Here is a 20,441-nt window from a genome sequence, read left to right on the forward strand (position 1 = left end):
CACAGTGGCAGTCCCTTGCTGTGGCCACATTAACCGAGAACTGCCTCACTAGAATCAAGTGTGATCAAGAGAAAGACTCACACTGATGAGCTTTAGGTGGCCTTTCACACAGGGCTGGGCACAGGATTCAGAACACCCAAGGAGGGAGAGGTCCAAAAGCACAGGGAGGTGGGGCAGGGGAGGGGCCCTGAGAGTGCACTGGGGTAAAAGGCTGCAGGAGGCAGCAGACTCCAGCACACGCATGTGGGTGGGGGGTAGAAGGGATGCTGGTATCTGGAGTGGGAGGGAGGGGGGACACTCACTGGGGCTGCCTGTTGTTCCCTGGGTTGGACAGGCTGCCAAGGGCTGCTCTGGAGGAGCTGGGCTGAGTGGCACCAGGGCTGGGGGGTTGCCAGACAAGCCTGACAGTGACTAGCAGTATGAAGCGAGGGAGGGGCTCCTCTAAGGATAACTCTCAACCTCCTAGCGAGGAAGGCCAGGGCAGGCAGGGCTGCTGCTAATGGGCAGAGGCTCAGGCACTCTGCCAGTGTGCTGGCAGGGCCCTCGAGCCCGTGAACAGGATGAGAGGAAGGTACAGGCAATGGACGCCTGAGGGGGTCTTTGAGAGAGAATACAGGCCACGAAGCTAAGTGACCTGGACAGGCCACCAGGACCAGTGCCAGCTCTACAGACAGTGCTCCCTAGCTGAAGCCTTCCAGATTGGTGTTGGGAGGGGGCAGTGACATTTCCTTCCTGAGCTGTCACCCCTCAGATGACACAGAGTAAATGACCTATAGCAGCTCCTCCCTACAGTGCATGCAGTGCACACCCCATTTCAGAGAGCCATGTAGCAGACATTCCAAGAGAAGACTACTGAGGGATGGGGCTTAAGCCCTGTGGAACCCCAGTACACATGCGAACACATTTACTTGCTCGTGAGTGCACAGGCCTACACACAACTACATGGACGCCCTTACACGCAAACACACAAGGACATGCGCAGGCTACACTACACACATGCATGTATTCGCATGTGTGCATGCACACTGAGACTCCTGGGTGTCCACTGCCAGCTTCCTCCAGCTCACAGACCCCTCCCCAGTCCCCAGGGCAGGGCCAGTCTGAGCCAGTGAGTATGAGGAAGAGGAGTCAGGAAAGTGTAGAGGGCTGAGAATGCATGCCCCAAAATGTCACCAACCCAGGTGGGCCTGCAGCCCCAGAGGCGAGAGATTTGAGCAGTGAGCTGCTGGACACAGGCACGTCCAGCCCTGTTTCCCTAGAAGGCTAGGTAGGTCTCAGGAGCTGAAGTGGAGTGCCAGTCCCCAAGAAGGGGCCTACTCAAGTGCAGCAGGAGACCTGAAGTGCAGTGCTAGAATACTCCGCCCTCTACATCAGAGGCTGTCCCCTCCCCACAGGCTTCTGCCAAACAGGCCAGCCAGCTCAGCCCATCTCTCCTGAAAGACCCCTCTCCACCAGCAGCAAGCCTGTCTCCCATACACATGGCCAGGGTCACAAACCCCTTTCCACTCAGTCACGTCAACAGAAAAGCATTCAAGTCAAAGCGATTTTTGCCACAAAAGAAGGCAACTATGGGCCTGTTTGTGTCCTTCCTGCCAAAGCAGCCTGTTGCATATGACAGCCATGGCTTCCAGGTGGCAATGTGAGAAGAAGGAGTTTAGATGCTGGTCCAGGCAACCCTGACCTTCTGAAGACAGCTCTGCCACCTTGCCCCTTCCCTTTTCTGGACCGACAACCCAGGAACACGAGATCATTCTTCTGTGGTGATGCGTCCACACTGGGTGACCACAAAGGCTAAAACCCCATCTCACCCACACTGTGCATCTGTCCCATCCATGGGCATTCAGTGCCTCATACCTTCTAAGAGGCAGGTACAACAAGGAGCAAGGCAGCCCCTGATCCAGGACTACGTCTTCCTGGGAAGTGGCCTTCATTTGATTTCAGAAGCACTGAACGGACATGGTGCTTATTAATAGATCCAGACACTGGTACACAGAGAATGGTCTAGCAAGGGTGCAAGACACAGAAACCACACTGGGCTCTCCCATGACACTCTATCTTTCCTCCTAGGACTCTTGGCAAGACCATGTGTATCCTTCAGAGTCCAGCTGATGTCACTGGCCACCAGACTCCCTTTCTGCAAGAGACCCTCTCTCCCTTACCTATACCCCTTCCAAGCCCCCCAAATCCTTATATTATGACAAGGATCTACCGTCCAACTGCCAATGCAAAACCCAATTCACTCTAGAACTCGACCTCAAAGTCCCTGGTTCCTCACCGTGAGACAGTAACAGCTGGAAAGCGTTTTGCCCAGAGACTGGGGGAGGCTTACAGGACTATCCAGGTGGCACATCAAACTTAGCAAGTGCTAGACAAGTGGTCGGTTGCTTGAGTATTCGGATGACTGAGTTGAGCCCAACACCCCGATTTCCAAATTCCTGAATCTTCAGGGCCTGGCCAGAGCCAGAGCATGGAGGTTCTCATGCTTGGCCATGCCCAGCATTATGGAGAGCCTTGTGGGGCGGAGGAGGGGCCTAGGAGTCTGGGTCGCATCTGCCTTTGTGCATGTCCTTCACTTACTCATCCATGCTTTACCATGGTCAGGGACACAAGAGGACTTCTTCCTGGACCACCTGGACACTGAGTGGAGTCTGAGGCAAGACCTCTGTGCAGGAGGCACTGTTGTTTATACAATCTCAGGGAAGGGTGGTGGGCAGAGAAAAACAGGGGGCGACTCCCAAAGGTGCACTCTTGGGTTGGCCACCTCCATGGATAGCTGAGGATCAGCAGTTCTGTTCTCCAGCTGCCTGGAGGGACATGAGCCTGCTGTAGGAGAGCTGCCTAGGTGGAGTCTGGCAGCCCACCCTGCCTCATCTGAGAAGCCCAGGACAGAGGCTATAGGCCTCACCTGCGTACAGCAGTGGCTGCAGTAAAGACTGACCCAAAAGATGTGAGTAGACAAGGTGGTGTCTAGGGCTCAAACCAGCACCCCACAAAAAACAGGGCTCCTTGGAGTCTACAGAGAAAAGCCTTGAGGCCCAATGCTGGCCATCACCCAACCAGCATTCTCTGGAAGACTGAGGGTAGAGGGCAGAGGCAACAGTGAAAAAGGCTAGAATAGGTGCAGCTACAGAGAGCCAGGTGCAATCTCTGCAGATAGATCCTCTGCAGGCTGGCAGAGAACTGGGGTGCCAGTGTGGAGGTCCCGGGCCCTGCTAGGGGTGGTCACTTGCCCCTACTCTATGCTGTCTGCCAGCACACCCATGTCTCTGGCTGGAATCTTCCCCACTCTTTTATGCTTGGGATGCCAAGGACATGTAGATGCATTTGAACAGGAGCTCAAACAATGGGCAGTCAGAAGAAAAAAATGAAAATTTAGGCAAAAGTCACATAACAAGTTCTTTATGGCTCTTGGATATAGTCCTACTCATTCTATCTTGCTCTGAAAGTAGACTTTCTCAGATGAAAAGCTGTCAAACCTGAAGGGAAGAAGGGCCTGTGGCAATTGGAGTCACTGTGGGAATAGATTCTCCTCTTCAAGGGGACCCAAACCTACCACCTCATTCCGGACTTTCCATGGGTTTGCTCTGGATGGGATTCCAGACATGCACCAACATGGAAAGCACCTGCTGAGCCACCTCAATAAAGGATGAGTCCCAAGCTTGAGCACCTGGGGACAGCTTCAGTGCCCAGGGGTATGCAGCAGGTCTGGAAGCCTTGAGATGCTCTATTTCACGTAGTGTATTGCTCAGAGCCTGCTGCAACAGATCATTGAAACAACAGGAGTAACTTAAACTCTAGTCCGTGCACACATTCCCTGACCCCTGAGAACCCTGAAGTAGCATCACGCTGCCCACCATTCCTGTTCTCGGTGATGGTGCAAACACTCCACATGGCAGAGGGACCTGGGCCCATGCGGCCCAGTGCCATCTATTCTGGACAAGGAAAGGCCAGACTTCTACTTCACCCATAGGCACACAGAGAGATAGGGCTTCAGGCTGGAACTGCAGCCCCTGGGAAGGGGGCCAAGCCCTCCCCACAACAGCAGCTCTTGAGCCTCCTCCCTCTGAGGTGAAGGCCACCTCTCCAGAATAGCACAAGGTATAGCCTAGGTCAAAGTGTTCTGGAAGAACTAAAAAATGAGGAAATGTGTGCTGAGTAACAGCAGAGGTTGCAAATTACAGGGAAGAAATACCATATCACAGCCTGGAGTTGTGTTGTGCAAGCCCCACTGGCTGCCTCGTACCCTCCAGGACCAGGGATCAGTGCCAAGAACAGACAGCATGGCCCAGAATTGAGTGTGACTAATCGAAAGGACAAACAGGAAGACTTTTCACCTGCCCAGACATCAGTCAGGGTTTCCTATGAGACAAGACGATAGAATCAGGAGCTGGGAAAAGGACAGGCAGTTTTGTTCCTTGCTTGGAGCCTCCAAGATCACGTCAGCTGGGCATAGACAGTACCCCTGAAACTGCATGGGATGGGGGGAGAGAGGAGCTGGTCAGCAGGCATGTGTGAGCCTCAGAGACAGACTTCTCACCCCAAAGCCTCGACACCTTGCCCAGGACAGGGTGCGTTCCTTTCCCCTGTGAATCTAGCTCCTTGAACCTGAACATAGAGCTTTTATTCTGGCAGCTTCCAGAAATGGGGTTCTTTCAGACAGAGAAAACAGAATGAAGAAAAGGGCTTTTGGTCCAAAGACAAGTAGGAGCAAAGATAGCCACAGGGTGCAATGACTCTGCATCCAGCTGGCTTTCTGCTCTGGTCTCTGGTCAATGGATTGTGAGTTTGTTCTTAAGAGAGCAATGCAAATTTGACTAACACTCAGCTGGACTCTCCTGAGTAGGGATTTCAGATTTGTCCTACAGGGCTCTGAGATAGTCTCTGTCACTTGTCACAGGCTTTTGCAGACATGACCAAAAGCCTGAGCAGGTACAACTGGTCTATAGCCAAAAACAGTTAAGCAGCTAATGCAGTCCCAGAAACCTGGCCTTATCTTCAGGGTCCACAAAGCAAGGTGTATCTCCTGGGCCCATGGAGTCCAGTAGCCATAGTGGCCTCTGGCCCCATCAGATGGGGAAATGCTCACCTGCACCCTAACTTTAGCCCTAAAGCCTGAAGCCAGCACTTCAGAAAGCCTTAGCTGGGGCTCCCAAACACCACAGTGAACTCTGGAAATAATCCAGCTGCCACAGGTCACTTATTAAGACGCAGGAGCAAGGGCAGCTCTGGACCACACACTGGCAATGGGCTCAGTAGCCCAACTCATGCGACGTGAGAACATGCCCTAGAGGCCACCGCCTCTCAGAAAGGCCACCTCCCACACACAAATTCTTCTTGAGTCCCGTCTGTGTGTGCGTCCCTCCCCTCCCTGAAAGAAATCCACACATGGAGCTCAGGCCTTCTTATTTGTGGCAAATTCCTGACAGTGTTTCATGGGATTTAAGAACAGGTATAAGAGTGTACCCTGGCCAAAGACACTTATCTCCCAAGGCAGCACACAGAGAGACCTGTGGCTCATTCCATTGATTCGCCAGAGACATCATTAGAAAGGCTTGAACTGCGTCCCTTCCTGACTCCAGCACACAGGGTCAGAGAGGCACTAGGGCTGTGAAGAGGCCCCTGGCGTGCATGGATGTGGGAGGCACAGAGCAGCGCAGTAGCTCAGAGGCGTCTAGGGCAGGATCCACCCTAGAAAGGCTTCTTTCTTCTTGGCTCTCAGGCTCTGGTGGGCCAAGCTAAGCCATGGAGGGCAGGTCCAAGGGGATGCCAGCAGGGTGGCAGAGCTTGAGCCAGCCTGGGTGTTGGTGGCTTTCCCTTCCAAGGTAAACCAGTCATGGGGCAGGGCTCTCTGGGGAGCAGGTAGCACAAGCAAGTGCCCAACTGCTCTTGAACAGTTCTCAAGGGCACTTTTCACAGACCAGAAAGGCCTGCTGTAAACCAACAGGCCTCGGCTCCCTGCAGAGCCACATCCCTAACACAGCACACCTCAAATACAGAATAGAGTGCCCCCCCAATACACACCCATGCACACCCCCCAGAGGCTGCATGTCAGAAACAGCTCTGGACAGGAGCTATGTACACACCTTTAAGTTCTGAGTAAAGAGGTACTGAGGTACTGCAATGCAACTGGACCTCACCTCTGCTCAGATAAGAGAGGTGCAGCTCCAGGAGTGGGTGCCACCACATGGGATTGGATTACACCCACTTGTTTGTTGTAACCCTACCCCTTGCCTCATTTGAATGGCTTCTCCCCATTTTACAACCCGGGTTTGAGGTGTGATTCCTCTCTTTCATGCCTGCCTTGGTCCCCTTGTGGGAGCTGTGACTGAGGAGCAGTCATTGAATCCAAAAAGGTACTTTCTGTGTCTGTGTCTTTATTTAGTCAACCAAAATTCACTTGGAGTGACCCTGACTGGTTTAGTCGTATGTTGCAACAGCCGCACTCTAGGCAGGACCACAACTCAATCTGGACATTCAGGGATTCCCTCCCTGTCCCCTGCTCACTGCCAAACTGTGACCATCTCAGGGGACGTACATAATACACATCCCTGCCCCCTTTACCACCACCACACAGAGCTATGGTTATTCAGTGGTAGAAAACCTCATCCAAAAGTGAGGCACAACTGCTACTCTCACAGGCAGGAAGTGTACTTGGGTGCCAGAATGTGGTGCTCACACAAAATGTGGAAAGCTCACCTCCCTGGCTCGGCTGTTGGAGTCAGGACACTGACTCATCGAGGCAGGAAATGTCAAGCATGTGCGCAGAGGCTCAGATATGCAGTGCATTTTATAAGGAGTCCATGAAGATGGTCCTGCTCAAAAACAGCTTTGAGGCTTTCAGCTCCAAGAAAAATGCCCATTTGATGAATTTCATGTTCCATCCACCCTAAGTGATCTTTTCTGAGCATCCGCTGCCCTCCGCTTCTCCTTCAGCAGCATTTGGTTACAAAATAAGAGAAAGAGGAAGCAGAGCCATTGTGGGGGCATCTCACCTCTACCCCTAAGGCCTGGGCACCTCACTGGGCCAGGCCTGCCTGTCCAGCAATGGGGGCAGCTCCCTGTATTTCCAATATAGAGAGGGGAGTCTGACCTGCCCCTGGCCTCATTTGCCTTGGCTCTGCAGAATCTAAAAAACAAAACAAAAAAAAAAACAAAACAACAACAACAAAAAAAAAACAAACAAACACCGAGACAGGCGTACTTGATTTTTCTAGGCAAAGGTAACATATGTTGGTTTGTAGCAACCCATGAGCAAGCAGCTCACTGAAACAGGAAAAATAACTGTTAATTTTATAAGCTGACCTGCAGATATTAAACAGAATCTTTTAAAAACCTGTTTTTAATATGGATGATTAATCTACATGTCTCCCATCTTTTCTAAATGCTATTATATGACTAGGCAGCCATGGGAGCCTGTCATGGATCAACGTGCTGAGTCCAGGCCTTGGGTAGGAAACCGAAGGGCTGCTGCCTATAAGGCTCACTGTCTGCCCCCACTTTCTTCCTTCACTCTGGAGCCAATGGCCTTCTGGTAGCAAAAGAGTAAGCATGCCAGCCAGTGAGGCTGCAAACCCTCTGTCAGAGGGTCTAAACTACTCATCGGCAGAACTATAAATACCAAAAGCATGAGCCTAGTCGGTGGCCTAAATGAAGACACCGGCCAAAGAAGGGGTTTGTGACATCAGCTGTGACCAAGGGTCCCCAAAGAGAAGTGCAGATGCAAAGAGAAGCTCTGTTGCACAAGCTCCAATGTCCCCTCCTGCAGCGTGTGGCTGGGAGTGCTGACATCACAAGGGTGGGCATGAGTATTGAGTGAGCTGCAGCAAACCAAGGACAGGCCCTCTGCTACCAAAAGGAAACCAGCACTCTTGTGTCCAGCTACTGGGCTGCACATCATGTGGGAACCTGACATGTCAGAAAAGTCGTGACATTACTAAATGCTTTCAATGCTACAGTGCTTCATGATGTTCCGGGCACCGCACCAGGCCACACACAGTCAACAAATGTGGTTCTCGAGAACAGAGCAGAGCAGAGGGCTGCTTACCAGCAAGGTAACAATCCTAGGATCCTACAAATTCCCAGAAATTGTATGTGAGATGGTGGATACATGTTTATGAGCATTTCTGTATAGAGGAGATTGATCAGATTCTCAAAGTGGCCTATCACTCCACAAGAGCCAAGAAATACTGTTTTAAGAATTTATAATTCAAGGAAAGGGTAGATATGAGGCATAACTGAAAGAAGTCTGCTGGTGCAAGCAACAGAGAGGGCAAACCCAAGGAAGCACTTTCCTGCAGGGCAAGCAGGTGGGTAGGCAACACGTTCCCTCTGGCAGGGACCTGTCACCTCTGTGCTGGCCACTGTGCAGTACACCTGTATGCACAGCAGCTAGGCAGAGACCATCCGATGGGAACCCAAACACTGGGTCTCAGGCTGAGTGTGGCCCAAGTCTGTGGGGAGAGCAAAGGCTTTACCCTGGGAAAATGTATTTGGAGACTGACTCGTCTGGCGGTGTTGGCATGGTGGACTCCTACACTTAAGTGGGAAGGCTGGGGAGGGCAACATGAACAGAAGCAGTGTGCCATCTAATGATCTTAGAATGGAATTAAGTTCTTTTACATTTAAAAATGAACATCCATATTCCGGGCCCCACCTTCCAACATCCTGCTACCTACCACTTGAGAGGCAACAGGAAGCCTCCCGGCACACACCAGAGTGCCCCCTCCCTGCGACCTCAGACACAACCTCAGACAAGGACTCTCAAGGCCTCAATTCCTCTTCCTGCTTCCTAGGAAGCTTCATGATATTCACAGAAATACTCTGCATAAAACTATTTAGTCTTAAAACTGAAGCTGCAAATATGCCTTCAATTAAAAATCATAATAGGGCTAGAGTTGTGGCTCAGTGGTAGAGCACTTGCCTCACTTGTGTGAAACACTGGGTTCGAATTTAAGCACCACATATAAATAAATGAATTAAATAAAAGTCCATCAACATCTAAAAAATATTTTTTAAAAAACCATAATAGAGTAAATGAGTGAGCATTGTTTTTCTAACTGACAGTCACTCTGTGTGTATTCTGAGAACATGAAGGGTACCTTTATGGAACGATAAACAGCACCATAGAGAGCTCTTCTGGAACAATTAAAACTCCTCAGGATAAAAGTTATTTGTGAAATAAAATACTTTTAAAAATACAATGAGTACACTATACAAGATTTTTTCAGTTTTGAATATCATATTTGCAAAAACATTTTTAAATGACAATTACAAAATTCAACAAATGGTGAAGGGAAAACTGCATATGCACATGCAAAAGAAAGACATTAGACACTGACTTCGTAACAAAAGAAAAATTAACTTGAGCTGGCACAGTGCCATGGCACCATAGACTCAGCTACTTAAGAGGCTGAGATAGGAGGATCACTGCAGCCCAGACACTAAGACCATCCTGGACAACAGAGTGAGATCTATTATCACAACAAAAAACACAAAAATTAACTGAAGAGATAAAACATATGAAATGCAGGAAATAAGGGGGAAAATTTTCATGACCGTGAATTTGATAATAAAAGCACAGACACCAAAAGCACAAACAAGATATAAATTGAACCACTTCGAAATTTATAACTCCTGAGAAACAAAAAAACATCAACAGAGTGAAAATACTACCCACAGTAGGTAGAATTTTCAAATCTTATATCTGATAAGGGGTAAATAGAGAATATGTAAAGAGCTCTTGCAACTCAAAAACGAAAAGCAACAATCCTCTTCAAAAATGAGCAAAGGACTTGACATTTCTCCAAAGAAGATAAACAGCCACTAAGATCAAGCTTAGCATCATTATCACTAGGGTAATGTAACCAAACCTACAGTGAGCCACCACCTGTTCCATTATCAATGAACCAGAAGATAAAACAGTACTGGTGCAAAGGTGGAGAAGTCAGAACCCCTGGGCATTGCTGCTGGATAGACGGTAAAATTGTGCAGCTGCTATGGAACACGGTTTGGCAGTTTCTCAAAAGGTTAAACACGGGATACTTACTGTATGACAGCAACTGCACTGCTGAGTACACCCTACAGAGTTCAAAGCAGAGATTCAAACAGATATTTGTACACTCAGATGGTTGGCAGCCAGGAGGTGGGAAAAAACCCAGTGTCCATCAACAGAGGAATGGACAAACACGACATGACACATATGCAAGATGGGCTATGTGGCCGTGAAAATGAGTGAAGCTGATATATGCTACGACACGGGTGAAGCTTGAGAATTCTAGGCTCAGGGAAATCAGCCAGACCCAGGAGGACAAATGCTTTGTGATTCCACTTACTTGAGCTGCTCAGAATAGTCAAGTTCACAGACAGATACAGGAGGGAGTATGAGGGGAGGAAGGAGAAAGGGTTAGGGAATGGGAAATCATTTAATAGGTATGGAGTTTCTGCTTGGGAAGAAGAAAAAGTTCTAACACAGTGTGATGGTTACTGGTGGGTGGAGTCAGACTGCTGGCCTGCCAGGTTTCACATTTCCACACTTGGAACACACTTAATGCCACTGAATTCTATAATAACGGTTAAGGTGGTCGATTTTTACATTAGGTATATTTTATCATTAGTAACATATCACAAAAAACAGAAAAACACTTTTTCCTTTTGTAACATGTACCAGCATATTCAAATGACTCCAATCTCTTATTCTACATCTGGAGATAAATTTAAATGTACACACTCCCAGAGAACAGAGACAGTCAAGGGTCTACAAGATGAATTCTTGGGAAGACCTCTCAGGGGGTATATGCTTGCCACTGCACTGTGGGATGCCAGACACTGTGCATCTTTACCCAAGATTTCACACTGAACAGAAGAGTCCTTCTAAGATGCATCTATACCATAAAACAAAACAAAACAAAGAAACCAGCAAACTTCAATTACAGGACACTTTGAAAATTAATAAATATTAAAAAAAAGAAAATTAATAAGTCAACATTTATCAACTTTCCAATTCACAGTAGAGTTAGGCAAAAATAGGTAGTGGCAAACTTGGGGAAATCAGTGTAGAGGGCACATTTACAACTGTTTCTACAATCCCTCCTTGGCCTTGGCCTGACTTTCTCCAGACCACAGACCTGTGCTTGCTTGGTACTTTCACAACTTACAAATCCTCTGGAACAACAAGTGTGGTGGTGTGTGTCTGTGAGCCCAGTGACTCATGAGAATTATAAGTCAAGGCAACTTATTAGCAAGAACCTGTCTCAAAACAAAATAAAATAAAAAGTGTCGGGGATGGAGCTCAGTGGCAGCAGGCCCCTGGGTTCCATCCCCAGTACCAAGGAAAAGAAACAAAGAAGTCCTCTGGAATAAATGAAAGACACAGCATGGAGCGAGCAGGACTCTACAACTCCAGGCATATCCCAGATCATGCCAGGTCTTCTGGCAACAGAGACATAGAGCACTCTGCATCTTCATAAGGACCACAGCTCTCGTACTTGACAGAAAGCAGGATGGATGGTAAGGCACAGGGAGGTAGGACCAGGCTGGTTCTGCACCTTCACCTGCCAAGTGACAGTGCCAATAAGGGAGTGCTCCTTAACTTAATAAAGATATGAGGAATTCTTTGAAAGTCAAATTTAAAAAAATATACACTAACATTCTGCTTTTGTTTCTGACTTTAAAATTCACAAAAGTAAAGATACAAAGTACATGCTTCTATGTATTTTTTTTTTTTAACCAAGTGTCTTTAGGTTGTCTTTATGTTGCCAGATGCAGAAAACTTAAGGAAACTGTGTTTTCCTATTGGCCTTGCTGTGAAGAACAGGGACACTAGAGGAAAACATTCCTTGAGACTGGCCTCCAGCATAGTCCATGAGACACTAGTTGAGGACCAGCTTTTGCCCCATGCCTCCTCCTGAGGGGAACTGCAATGAACTCTTGTTATCCACAGCACTTCAGAATCAGAGGAAGGAACGGTCCTTCCTAGAATCCATCTGCTAACTACCAACTATGCCGCATTCACAGGCCTGGCCCTTTCTCTCTCTACACATTGCTGACCCCACTATTAAAAGGAAAACCCCTGTAGTTCTAGAGGCAGCACAAACTAACTACACTAGTCAATCCCCTGGTTACTCTATCAAACCAGAAGCAACTAAAAAGATGACTGTCCATGCTAGAGAAAGTAACAAGATGTAACATCCTCATTTTTATTTGCCAGTAATCAGGACCTATAGAACCACACCGGACAGAAGGACCTTGTCTCTTGCCAAGCACCTTAAACTGCCCTTTACATTTCCTGGCTCTGATAAGCTGGAGCTCCACAACTCGCTGGCTTGTGAAATCCAAGTAACTATGCCTTCCTCTATGCTTTGCACTCAGCCTCAGCCACAAATGGGATACTGTCTCTAAAAATCCACCTAAAAGAAAATGAAGGTCCTCTACAAACACACACAGCAGGAACAGCTTGTAAGCCTGTTTAGGCTGCCACTGCAAAGGGACATCTGCATTTGTTTTAGCTCTCACAGGAATTCCAGAGTCCAGCACCCTGCAGTAAAGCACTGAAGGAAGCAGCTCTGGAGAAAGAGAGAGTATGTCCCCTACTGTGGCTGTGAGAGTTGACTTAAATGGCAGCTCTCTCTCACAGGCATCATGGGATCTGAGAGGTGCTGAATGTCCTCCTTTATCCTCTACCAGCAGCCTCGAATAAGCTGGATGGTGTGACCAGCAGACAGACAGGGGTACATACACAGCAGGAGCCTAGTACACACACACCCACACAAAGGGGAACAGAGCTACGTTTAAAGAATCGCAACTAACCGCATGTGTTCTAACCTATGAGGCCATTTCCTATGTCTTTTATAAGAAAAACTGGACTTCTCAGTTAACAGTCAAAGGACAAACAAACCGTAAGAAGGAGTCTGTTGTACCAAGCAAGTATATGCACCCTGATACACAAAGAGACCCACTTCCTAATGCTGAGTGTACATTTCAGAACATAACAGTGGTCACACATTGACTCATCTGACTTTCTTTATTCAAAAATAAAAGAGGCACAAAAAATAAAGAGCTAAAATGTCCAATGTCATCTGAAATAACAAGGTCACCAAAAGGTCACAAAGGTAAACCTGCATTTTGGAGATTTTATAATTACTAGAGAGAATGAATTGCTTTTCAAAGAAATGTATCTTAGAAAAATGCTGACCATGAGGTAGAGGGTTATCTAATCTCCATCTCTGCAGTGACCTACAGGTCATGGTAGTCCACTGGGCAGCAAGCCACTGCTCTAAGAAAGGCTGTTCTAGGTAGCACAGATGTGGGATACATATCATTCACGTCCATCTCTAGTCCATCGCAGACAGCTGTCTCTAACACACAGCACACGGTGGTGGCTTTGAACACAAAGTGAGGGACCTGGGGAGGGAGGGACACTGGCATTCTCACCAAACCCCTTGGTGGCCAAGTGCACCTATACATCCTGCTCCAAGGCACGGAGGTCTTCCAGGAGCTCCTGGGCCGCAGTCTGCAGGTGGGTGTTGCGGCTCTCAGACATGGCCAGGATGCGCTGCAGGGGCAGGGAGCTCCGGAACTCGGAGGCCGACTTGGAGAAGACTTCTGGTTCCAGAACCACAGACTGGACTAGCCTCAGTACGTGAAGACACACCTCTGCATCTGGATCTAAGGGAAAAGGTGACACTTCTGGTTAGTAAGAACTTCTCAATAACCTGCCCCACAAGGGTTCTTTCCAGCTGAGGAAACTACAGGCTAATCCAGAAAGTCACTTCTTGATGTAAAATCAGCACAATAAAACACAGTCATTGTCTACTTAGTAACTGTCTGCCTTCAAATATGACAACCATTATAATTTTAAAACCAGAAATATGAGGGCTGCTGTAGGGGTGTGGAAGTGTCACCCACAGGCCCATGTTGAAGGCTTGGTCCCCACCGCACTAGAAGGAGGTGGGAGAACATTCAGGAGAGGGGCCTAGTGGAAGGAGGTTAGGTCATCAGGGGTGTGCCCCTAAAGGGAACAGAGGGACCCCAGCTCCTTCCTCAGTCTTTGCTCTCCAGCTGCCATGAGTGAACAGCCCTCCTCCACCTCACGTTCCCACCTGATTTACCACCTCATCACAGGCCCAAAGTAACAGGGCCCGTGACCATGGACAGAAAATTTGAAACCTTGAGTCAAAATAATTTTTTCTTCCTCTAAAGTTGATAAACTCAGGTATTTTGCACAGTGATGTACAGCTAACACAACAACTTTCCTTGTTGTTTGCTACAGTTCTGCCTATTCATATAATTGTTTTAAAAGATATTTCATTTTCACTTGAACTGCAGTAAATCTCCCAGAGACAACATATAGATAGAGATTCTATGCAGGGCCACTGAGTTACCCAATAGCAGGGACTGTAATATTCATACGAATTCCATTATTTTCATGTGAATTCTCCCAGAGTCCCTAAAGAACAGCTGGACCAAGAAAACAGTGCAATTCAAGCCTATCATCTCCACCAGGATGGAGCCAACTCTGCCATTTCTCTGTTGGAAACCTTTGACATGCCATGAATTCACTCCTTGACAGTACTATATTCGAGCCAGGCTCAAAACTAGCACAGAGAGTCTACACTTTGGGAGCAAATTTTTGTCCCACAGGATACAAATTTTTGCCACTCAAGGATACAAAAAGAACTCAAAAAACTTAACATCAAAACAAACAAACAAAAAAAAATAACTCAATCAATAAATGGACTAAGGAGTTGAACAGACACTTCTCAGAAGACATACATTCAATCAACAAATACATGAAAAAATGTTCAACATCTCTAGTAGTTAGAGAAGTGAAAATCAAAACTTCTCTAAGATTTCATCTCACGCCAGTCAGAATGGGAGTTATCAAGAATACAGACAACAACAAATGTTTGTGAAGATGTGGGGGTAAAGGCACATTGCTAGTGGGACCACAAATTGATTCAACCAATCTGGAAAGCAGTATGGAGATTCTGTAGAAAACTTGGAATGGAACCACCATTTGACCCAGCTGTCCCACTCCTCGGTCTATACCCAATGGACTTAAAATCAGCATATTATAGTAATGCAGCCACATCAAATGTTCATAATAGCTCAATTCACAAGAGCTAAAACTATGGCAGCAACCTAGATGCTCTTCAATAGATGAATGGATAAAAAAAAAAACCTGTGGTACATATGCACAATGGAATATTACTCAGCATTAAAAGAGAATAAGGGCTGGGGATGTGGCTCAAGCGGTAGCACGCTCGCCTGGCATGCGTGCAGCCCGGGTTCGATCCTCAGCACCACATACAAACAGAGGTGTTGTGTCCGCCGAGAACTAAATAATAAATATTAAAAAATTCTCTCTCTCTCTCTCTCTCTCTCTCTCTCTCTCTCCTCTTTCACTCTCTCTCTCTGTCCTCTTAAAAAAAAAAAAAAGAGAGAATAAAATTAGGGGCTGGGGTTGTTGCTCAGTGGTAGAGCGCTCGCCTAGCACATGCAAGGCCCTGGGTTCAATGCTTAGCACCACATAAATAAACAAATAAAGGTCTTGTGTACAACTAAAAAATAATTTTTTTAAAAAAATGAGAATAAAATCATGGTATTTTTAGGTAAATGGATGGAGATGGAGAATATCATGCTAAGTGAAGTTAGCCAATGCCAAAAATCCAAAGACTGAATGTTCTCTCTGGTAAATGGATACTGATCCACAACAGGGAGTGAAGAGGCATAGGGAAAATGGAGGAACTTTGATTGGGCAAAGGGGTACATGGGGGCAGGAAAGATGGTGGAATGAGATGGACATCATTACCCTAGATACATGTAAGGCTGCACATAGGATGTGAAGCTACATTGTGTATAGCCAGAGAAATAAAAAGTTGTGCTGCAATTAGGTACAATGAATCAAAATGCATTTTGCTGTCATATATACCTAATTTTAAAAAAACAACTAGCAACGTCTTAGAACTACATTTCAAGAAGCCAGTGGGATGGACAATCCCTCCGTGACAGTTGCCACACCATCACACCCTTGAAGAACAAGAGGGAAGATGAAAGAAACTCTGCTCCTTCCTAAGGAAGGGGCAGGAAACCATTTTGAGCCCAGACCATAGGAGTCCACCTACTCTGGGAGAAGGATGAGAAACCGTCTCTACTTGCCAAGGCACAGGATGGGATGATTACCACAAAACCAGGACAGGATTGTGGGAAACACCCACCACACAGGCACAGTGGCCATGAGAGGAACCAAAACAACATGACCCCCCTCAGCAGGCCAGCAAATACCTCATAACTATACCTGGGACAGGAGCAAAAGGATGGCAAGAGGCCCCTCTGGGACACAGATATAAAGAGGGCTAACAAGCCAAGGCTGAAGACACTACAACTCAGACCTCCTCCTGAGCTCAAGGAAAGGCTAGAGGAATTTGACTCCAGCCGAATAGATGGTAACCATGGCAATGCCCAAACCCAAAGCCAGCTCACTAAACATGACATCAGAACAGAGGTGTGGCCATTCCCAGGTGTAAACCCCACCTACCTACACCAGTCTCCTCTACAGGGTGGTACAATAGGATCTAAAGGCCAAGTGCAGCACATGCCCTGTTTCTGTAATAGACCCTGGGATAGGAATGACTTCTAAAACTTTAAAGGGATTTTTAAAAAAATAATAATGTGCAACAGGGATCATCTGTGGCTACGGAGCTCAAAATATTTACTATCTGTCCCGTATGGAAGCATTGGCTGAGGCTGCTGCCTGCTCTCGAGAAGGCCTAGCTTCTCCCCTTGATGTGTACTCCCTGCTGTACCACAAAGGCACATCTCGCATTCTCCTTTGAATATCTCTGCTTTCCCAAATCTGTCTGTGCCAATAAAAAAGAAGCTGGCTAAACCCTTGCCCTACTGCCCTACACACAATGCCCAATACTTTATCAACACTTATAATGAGCAGTCAAGTAAACAGGAGGCCCAGGCAGGAGGGTCACAGGGCAACTCAGTAAGACCCTGTCTCAAAATAGAAGTAAAAACGGCTAGGAACGTGACACAGCACAGAATGCTTGCCTAGCAGGTGCAAGGCCCTGAATTCCATTCCCAGTACTGGGAGGGAGGGGGGTAATCTATCAAGTGATAATCAGCAGACTCAGATGACCCTGAGGAGCAGGAGTGATCAGAACAGGGAGTAAGTAAGTGTGATTAACATTGGGGAAAACACTGATAAGGAATTTATGCTGCACCTGAAGCAGTATGCTATTATTTTAAGGTATTCTAATTAAAGACTGTATCATCAACCCTAAGGCAAGTACTAAGACAAAAAATATTTTTACATGTAAGTAATAAGCCAACAACCCAGGGGAAAAAAAGTATTAAAATAATCCATTAGCAGACAAAAAAGAGGAAAAACATACTTCTGCATTCTTATCTGCATTTCAATAATTATATCAAATGAAAACAATATAAACATAACAAAAGACAGAATGCATATAAAAGCAAGACCAAACTATATGCTTTTTATAAGAAATCCAAGAAAAATTTAAAAGACACAGGTTAAAGGTAAAAGTACATTAATATATGTCACACAAACACTAATTTAAAAAAAAAAAGCTGCTTCAAGATGGCAGAATAGAGGGAGGCCATGGTTACTCCGTGGCTCGGGATTCAAGCAGTGGGAGCCCTACTCTCAATGAGGGGGGTGAAACTGGGTTTCCCTAAAATTCAGTATTGGACAGTCAGAGTGTCTCAGAGACGCAGAAAGCTGGGTGCATTAAACAAAGACGACTCCACGGGAGCCCAGCCGGCTGCACACTGGTGGTAGCACTGGCTCAGCACAGAGGGAGGGAGAAACCTGAGGGGCAGATGTATAGAGAAACACCTGAGGTCAGAAAAGCAGCCTGAACTCAGCTGAGCCAGAGACTGCACTGTGCAGTGGTGCCTGAAAAGTGCTCAGTTTCCCAACTGGCTCGTGGCGCCACCTTGAGGCGGCCGTGCTGCCGCTGCTGCTGCTGCTGCTGCTGCTGCTGCTGCTGCTGGAGTCAGGTCCCAGCCAGCGCCTCCACACAGCCTAGGGCACACCTAGCAGAAGAGTGAAACAGGCACAGAGAGGACTGCACCCAGGGGAGTCCAAGTCAGAAAGTCAGAGGGGAGTCCAGCTTGCTTCCTTTTCAGTCTAGCAGTTTATGTGACCAGCTGAAGCAGGTCAGGAACCCAAACAGGCGGGTGTGACCACACTCAGGGATTAAGGCTGTGCTCACGGGCAGCAGAAGGTGTGGAGGATTGGCTCCTGGACCCCACAAGTGGAATTCTTGGGAAGCTCCTGGGATCCAGACCCCAGACAGAATTTGGCAGCTGCCAGGCCCTAGGGGTGTGTTGCTCTAACATCTCCAGAGCAGTCACCACCCAGCCAAGCCCCCGGGGCCTGATTAGACCTAAGTCCCAGCCTCAGAAACTCCACTGCAGCAGACCCACCCTGGGATGCTCCAGTCAGTCAGTGTAAATAAAACTCCACCTGACACACTTCCCTCCCCATTTCACCCTATTCTGGTGAGAAGGGAGCTGAGAGCTACTTCAGCCAGCTTCCATCTTAGGCCACTCCAGCTGCAGCTTAGTGAACACAAAAAGAGGAAGGGGCTACCCACTCCCAGCCCCTTGCTCTCCCTCCCAGTACACAGCCCAAAAGAAAAGTGGAAAGAAAGACTATAAGGTCCCTGCTTAGCATCTGGATGGCCATCTTAAGTGATAGCCGCCATTCTAAGGAAAAGGTTTGCTTTCCCACGCAAGGGCCTTTAAGAGAAAGGCTGACCACTCCCTCACACCAACCCAACCCTTAACCATCTGCTTAGGACCCACCGAGCTCTGATTCCTGAGCCTGCTGCATAAAGTCCCAGATCCCAAGCCTGTTTTGCCTCTCTCTCCTACAGGGGGATGGCCTTTATTTATCAGCTCTGACAAACTCTGGTGTGTGTCTCTGCCTGGTCTCCGTCTTTGATTTCTCACTTACCCATCTCTCGTTCCTCACTTTCCCTTCATTTTGGTGCCAAAACCTAGGATCAGTTCCCCGGTTGGTCCGCTCCCCATTTTGAGAGTCACTGGGCGTCCCCAGTCACCTATCTGGATTCCATCCTAAGGTCAACCTAAACGACCAGGAAATGACTATTGAAACATCTGGCACTCCCAGGGTTAGTGTGTGGTTGGGGACACCCCAACTGCACCTTTCACAGCTACAGCTGATCCCTACTGTCAACTGAGTCTATAGGTGGTCTTTTACTTGGGGCCTGGGTTTTCAGTGCTCTCTCACCCTGGACCTAAACCCCACAAAACTTATCCACTTGTGCAATCAGATCTGGCCTCAATATCCTTTGGACAATGACTCTAAATGGCCGCTTAATGGCCCTCTAGATCCCAATATTATCAGGGATCTTTTCAACCTCTTAGCTCTCACCTCCCCTGTGCCTGCTTCCCAAGGGACAGAAGACCCTACCCAGGACTCCTTCTCCATACCATAATTCTCTTTCTAATGAAGCCTCTGCAACAACTGTCCCCATGGTCCCTCCACCCTTCTTTCCTCCTGCCACATACTCATGGGCTGCCACTGTCCAACCCGCATCTCTGCGTCCTCTATGCGAGGTGGCTGGGGTAGATGGTGTAATCTGGGTTCATCTGGTTTTCTCTTTGTCAGATCTTTCACAGATAGAAAAGCAGCTTGGGTCCTATACTTCAAGTCCCACTACATAGACCAAAGAGTTTCAATACGTGACTCAATCATATAATTTAACTTCCCATGATGTCCATACGATCTTATCTAACACCCTCCTGCTCGAGGACGGCAGGTAGCCGAGTTTGGGAGCAAGCTAGAAATTATGCTGATGAGGTACATCAGACCTCCCCTGCCATCCAATCGGCACTGAAGCAGTTCCTGATCGGGACTAGAGGAGTGACTCGTAGAAACCAATTCATACTTGCCTCAGCAGGACTTAGAAAGGCAGCCCATAAGGTTGATATATATAAGAAGCTTATATATCAGAAAGGAAGAAATAAAATATCTTCATTTGACAACAAGACTGCCTATACAGAAACTCCCAAAGAATATACAAAGAAAGCTACTAGAACAAATTGAATTTTTCAAGGTCGCAGGATACAAGATCAACTGTATCTATATAATAGAAATTTAAAACTGAGGGGCTGGGGTTGTGGCTCAGAGGTCAAGCGCTCACCTACCATGCGTGAGGAATGGGGTTCGATCCTCAGCACCACATAAAAATAAAATAAAGATATTGTGTTCACCTATAACTAAAAAATAAATATTAAAAAAAAAGAAATTTAAAACTGAAATCATACTTCTAAGAAATACCATTTACAATAGCACCAAAACCATGAACCATTTAAGTAAAAATCTTGTATGTATAAGATTCAAATGCTAAAAACTACAAAATGTAAGGATTCAAAGAAAATTT

General features: G+C 47.2%; 1 protein-coding gene across 5 annotated transcripts in view; it reads right to left on the bottom strand.

Moving 5' to 3' along the window:
- Window positions 1-12,978: 12,978 nt before the first annotated feature.
- The window catches only part of HSF2BP (heat shock transcription factor 2 binding protein), a 77,475-nt gene continuing 70,012 nt past the window's right edge, over window positions 12,979-20,441 (bottom strand). For 3 of the 5 annotated variants that reach the window (XM_081302675.1, XM_081302674.1, XM_081302676.1), the window contains exon 9: window positions 12,979-13,662. In XM_081302675.1, the coding sequence (XP_081158801.1) occupies window positions 13,454-13,662 (209 nt within the window). In that variant the 3' untranslated portion in view covers window positions 12,979-13,453. The remainder of the gene's footprint in view (window positions 13,663-20,441) is intronic. The other 2 variants (XR_014023129.1, XR_014023130.1) reach the window with 1 other exon arrangement.

This window comes from Spermophilus citellus (assembly GCF_964194105.1).
Source record: "Spermophilus citellus genome assembly, chromosome: 7".
Classification (NCBI taxonomy): domain Eukaryota; kingdom Metazoa; phylum Chordata; class Mammalia; order Rodentia; family Sciuridae; genus Spermophilus; species Spermophilus citellus.